The 5,371-nt window shown below is 43.0% G+C and overlaps 1 protein-coding gene across 1 annotated transcript in view; it reads right to left on the minus strand.

Annotated features, from left to right (window-relative positions):
* ube2h (ubiquitin-conjugating enzyme E2H (UBC8 homolog, yeast)) overlaps positions 1–3,703 on the minus strand; it is a 61,905-nt gene extending 58,202 nt beyond the window's left edge. Inside the window, exon 1 of the mRNA XM_063218024.1 lies at positions 3,465–3,703. Coding sequence (XP_063074094.1) covers positions 3,465–3,517 — 53 coding nt within the window. The 5' untranslated portion in view covers positions 3,518–3,703. The remainder of the gene's footprint in view (positions 1–3,464) is intronic.
* Positions 3,704–5,371: the final 1,668 nt, after the last annotated feature.

The following is a 5,371-nucleotide window of genomic DNA, read 5'->3' on the forward strand; positions in this document are numbered from 1 at the left end:
AACTGCTGTTGTGATTGGGAGGCCACTCACGACAATTGCCGTTCAAACTTGGAGACTGCAGTGAAATCCTGTAGGAGTACATTGGCTCCGGGTCACAGGCACAGGTAAATGAAGGGATGCACCTATCTGTATTTAGTCTCTTGGGTAGAGAGAAAGTGACAAGGAAAACAAAGACGCAAGCAAATATAACTTATCGTGGCCAAAAAAGTGATCATGCTTGTAAAAACGAATTGTACGATATATTGACTTATTGAATATTGTGACAGCCCTAACAGGCAAAGTAATGAAAAAGAGGCATCAAAAACGCAGAGCTACTCCAAGGCAATCATGCTCAGTTCACAGTCAAACATTATACAGAGGAACCGGCAAAATCCTGGAGGAACACATAGGCCACTCATAGAATGGCAGGCACACTGCTCAAGTTGCAGCAACTGGTTTGGAGAAAACCACACGTGCCTTACTATTGTGGACCCTGAGGTAAGGACCCACGAAGCAGAGGGCCCTTCCTTGTAGTTGTGAACCTGCTGCCTGCCATCATGCTGCCCTAAGAATGAACGCTGAGGACTTGTGGATTGTGTGCAACAGCGGGGTCTCTGTACCTAGTGTGCGTCTCTGCTGGGGTGGGGGGAGGGACTGGGGTATTCCAGCTGCCTGCCTGCCTGCCTGCCTGCCTGCCTGCCTGCCTGCCTGCCTGCCTTCCCTGCCTGCCTGCCTGCCTTCCCTGCCTGACCTACCCCCATTCTTCGCTGGCTGCTCTCCTGGTGGTGGTGACAGAGATTTACTGCCAGGGCTCAACACCAATACGCAGGCATCGCTTGCCTGCCGAGCAGCTGAAGCCGAAGCAATTTGGGGGTAAAGTGGGAAGAGAGATAGAGAACCCCTAAATGATGAACACCTTGAGGATAGTGAAATGTTCTTGTTTTTATTTTGTTTTAGGCAAGCTTCCAAAGATTAAAGAAAATATGGAAATCAAAACAATACAGTACCAAAACAAAACTCAGACTCTAACAAAGCAGTGTACAGTAATATCTACTCTGCTATACATGCACAAACTCTCCACCTTCCATACATCATGCCTGCGCAAAATCCTACATATACTGGCCCAAAACCATCAACAACAACATCTCCTCAACATCACTCAGCAAGAGGATGCAATACACAGTCAAAGAAGCGCAGATGAACCTGGATCGGCCATGTAAGCTTACTCAGGGGTGGAATTCAACCAAATCCCAAGAGTCGCATTACACTTAACCCCAGAACTTGGGCAAAAGGAAGAAAGGGAGGCCTTTGATGTGGTGCCGGACCATCGAAAAGGAGAGCTCCAGCAGCACCATCAAAGCTGGGGGACCACCGAGAACTTGGCTACAGACAGTTGAAGTGGAGACTGGGACTCTGTTGCTGCCCTTGCCTGAATGGTGTGATAGGGTTAACACACACACACACACACACACACACACACACACACACACACACACACACACACACGGACTAAGACACCAGAAAGCCTCAGATTTGCAAATGCTGTTGATACTTGGAAGGTGGTGTGATTAACCACTACCCTCGTTAAGAAGTTCTCTCTCGAATCCAGTGATATAAGCTTAGCAGTCGTTCTCAACCTCTTTTTGAACAAACGCCCCCTGGACTTCATCCTAAGCCTCCCAAAGCCCCCTTGACCTCATCATAAGCCACAGTGTCATAAAACCTACCAACACCCTCTTAGTATTAAAAAACATAAATGGACTAATGCCCTTAATAACAACTAAGCACCGCCCCTCTCAACTATATCCTTCCCAACGCCCCCTAGGGCTCCCCAGCACCCCCAGGGGGTTGTACCGCCCCCGTTGAGAAAGAAAGCAGAACCCAATTTGCTCTCGAACCCCTGTGTTTCGCCAAAAATGGTCAAGCTTCACCGAGCCACCCTGCAGTTTCCGGGTAGAAACAAGCCACCCAACCATTGTGCCTGCCCCCACTGCCAGCCGGAGTACAAAAACAAAACAACTTTATTCAACAGAGGTCTCGCGAATGTTACTGACGGCGAGCTTGCGCGAGTCATTTGACAGCATTCCAGAGCTTGCCCTCCAGACTCCCAAAAACATTCACTTTGTGTCAAAGTACTAGATCAGAGTAGAAGAGTAGTAGACAGAAAGAGACAAAAGTTCAAGAGCGACAAATCCACACAGGGCTCTTGCCAACGAAACGCACAGAAACAAACAACAACCAGATAGCTATGTCCTTTCCATATTACAAACACCTCACAAAACACAACACATTCTTCTTCTCTACCGTGGCATCAATGCGGTGTTCAACAAGTTCAAGAACACGACATACACCACCCAAACTTCTTAACAGCGCAGCTCTGTGATGGAGATACAATTCCCTTTCAGCTTAGGTTTTGTGCTGAAAGGATAAGTACGCCGAAATAACGCAGATTTGAAATCTCCATTTATTTATCCACTCGTTTCTATAAGAGGAAGTAGCCTAAATGCCATGAGCTGTTTACTAACAACGAGGAATCAGCTGAGATGGTGCAGCTCCAAGAAAAAGACATAGGCCTAATCTGGTTGTAGTTCTAAACGCTACCAAGTCTGCATCCTATGTGAGAACCAACATGTGTCAAATAATTGCAAGAACAGACTTCGTTTATGTTGGCAAATTAGCGAGCAAAACAGTTATCAAAACATGACTGCCAGCTGGGTTATTTCGAGTCAACTATGTTTCAGGTCACCAAAAACACCAGTCGCAATCAGCACACCAGGACCCATATGTTTACTTAAATTAGCTCATAGATTATTTGACACAAGTTTTGTAAAACTGTTACGCCTTTAGTACAGGATTACTATTGTCTAAAGCTGGCTATGTTGACTTTGGAAGGTGGGAACTATTGTTTACTGCAAGCTAACTAGGATTGGCTAAGCTAGCCATTGACAAACTAAATAAAATTACCTTAGATCTATTTGTAAAGAACTGAAGGACATCCTAAACTGGTTTATGCGACAGATGAACTGAACAACAACTAGTCAACTGTCTGATGATGACACACACTGTCCAAGCTCTGTGGTGTACACAAAGAGCGTACCTAACCAGTACTGGGGTGATCAGACATTCACATGAAATGACAAGGACAACTTCGTAAATAACTTGCTTATTAACGAAATATCATCGATTGGAGTCAGATCTACCTAATGCATCGACAACTGTTAGCTACAGCTAGCAGATAGCTGCATAATACATAATACAGACACAGCTATTTCTGTTTTGATGTCAAAACAGAGCATCAACCCCATGACATTGTTATTTACCCACATCACACAAACAAACCCATTTGCCCATCTATGTCTGCTTCCTAAATCAGAACATATCAGTTGTGCATTTCAGCTGTCAATAATAATTCTACAGGCTAACAACATCGCTACAGCCATTGCATGTCTTTTCTTCTTTCTGTTGTTTATATTCTCAAAGGATACAGTTTCACCACGTCGGTATCCATTCGCCTTTTACCCGGACTTGGAGACGACATTTTTATATTCCTCTGTAAAATACCAATGCACAGATCTGGTTGTGGACTCCTCGATCGCTTGATCTAGAGCTGTTGTTTGTTAAACATTTGCATCAGCAAACGGCCGTCAGCGAATTATTTTGACGTCCCCCACTTTCAGTCCGCAGCAGTCTCTCCTCTCCAGCTTCAAAGCAGTGCTTCACTAGCGCTCCCTCTCTGTCTGTACTCTGTAGCTCACTGTCCTCCTGTGGCTTCTACTAGCCCGTGAGCCGGAGCCCAAAAAGAGGGTTTGTACCCCTTGGGGGGGCAAATTCTCACTAGGCTATATTTTTCTGAAAGCTATGTGTCTCTCGAGTATATTCATGTATGATAGCAAGCTGGATCTCATAGCTTTGTGGTTTTACAGCCTCTTTAGTAAATACACCATTTGAAGAAAAGAAAAAAATCGCCTAAATTAAAATGTCTCTTAAGCCACTTCTGGCTGTTATATCAGCCTTCTGGAGTGGTTTGAATACCATCATGATTAATTTAAATAAATATTCTACTTCATAGTTCCACCATCAGAATGACCATTATCATTAATATGTTGAAATGAAATATTAGGCTATAATATGGCAATATATGCTTCCGATCATACATAATTGCATCACTTCTAATAATGTCAATAGCTTTTGGTACAGGTGGTATGGCAAATTCTCACTATATTTTCCTGAAACCCATATGTGTCTCTGGAGTATACTGCTGTATGATAGCAAGTTACATCTCATAGCCTTTTGATTTCACAGCCTTTCAAAGATAACCTGTTATTAAGGGGAAAAAAACAATTTTCTAAAAAGTGACTATTTTTCAGTTGAACCACTAACAACAAGCCATAGAAGGTCCCAAGCATCATCAATAATATGTCTAATGTTGTCCTTAATGTTGACAGATATTCCCTACATGAAAATTCTACATAGGGCCTACCATAGCTGATACATTTTAGCCCATTTTCTAATAATTACAAATGTTGGAGCCACATACTGTAAACTAGATACATGGTGTCATAATCTATAGTGTTGTGAATTCATGTAGGCCTACATTTTTCACCAGTGTGAATTGAAATAAGAACTAGAAAAGTGCCCAGAGAGCACATACCTCCGCCAAGGCATGGCATAATTAGACAAAAATAATCACTCTGCAAATGTGAATGACTATATTTCTGTGTCAATTTTTCAAAATGACACATTCATGTCCGTTCAGTCATTTGCAAAAATCAACCTGCTTTGAACGCGTGTTAGAACTGTAGCCAAATTAGTGAAGGGAATGTGATGATTTTGACCAACAAAACTGAAACAACCACAGAGGTAGAGGCGTGTTAGAACTGTAGCCAAATTAGTGAAGGGAATGTGATGATTTTGACCAACAAAACTGAAACAACCACCTGCTAATAAGTCCAAGGTGGGACAAGGGCAGGCACGTGCGCTCCAATACGGCAGGGGAGGCAGTGCCTCACCAGAGAATGATGAGATGCAGTAAATGTGAATAATAGTAACAATAACAAGTTTAACAACTATTGTTTTCGAGAATCTGCACCATAACTACCATTTGTGCAGTATTTAAACAGTTTCAATCATTTTCAATCATTTGCGTGGCCAAAATCGTAATATTTGCCCATTTCATGTCAAATTCCTCCGAATACGCTGAATTTGGGGCAACTCCGAGCTTGCCTCACCCCGGATTGCGCAATCCCTTGTTAACAAGCTTGAGCGCATGCGCCATTTGCTCGTTCTGTGTATGCAACCTGTCTAATATTGTATTAAACGTTTTTATACACTTAATAGAAATATGTATGGTGTGCCCTCATTTTCCTGATAATTTTTCACTATTTTCTATGTG

The sequence above is a fragment of the Engraulis encrasicolus genome, chromosome 15, assembly GCF_034702125.1.
Source record: "Engraulis encrasicolus isolate BLACKSEA-1 chromosome 15, IST_EnEncr_1.0, whole genome shotgun sequence".
Classification (NCBI taxonomy): Eukaryota; Metazoa; Chordata; class Actinopteri; order Clupeiformes; family Engraulidae; genus Engraulis; species Engraulis encrasicolus.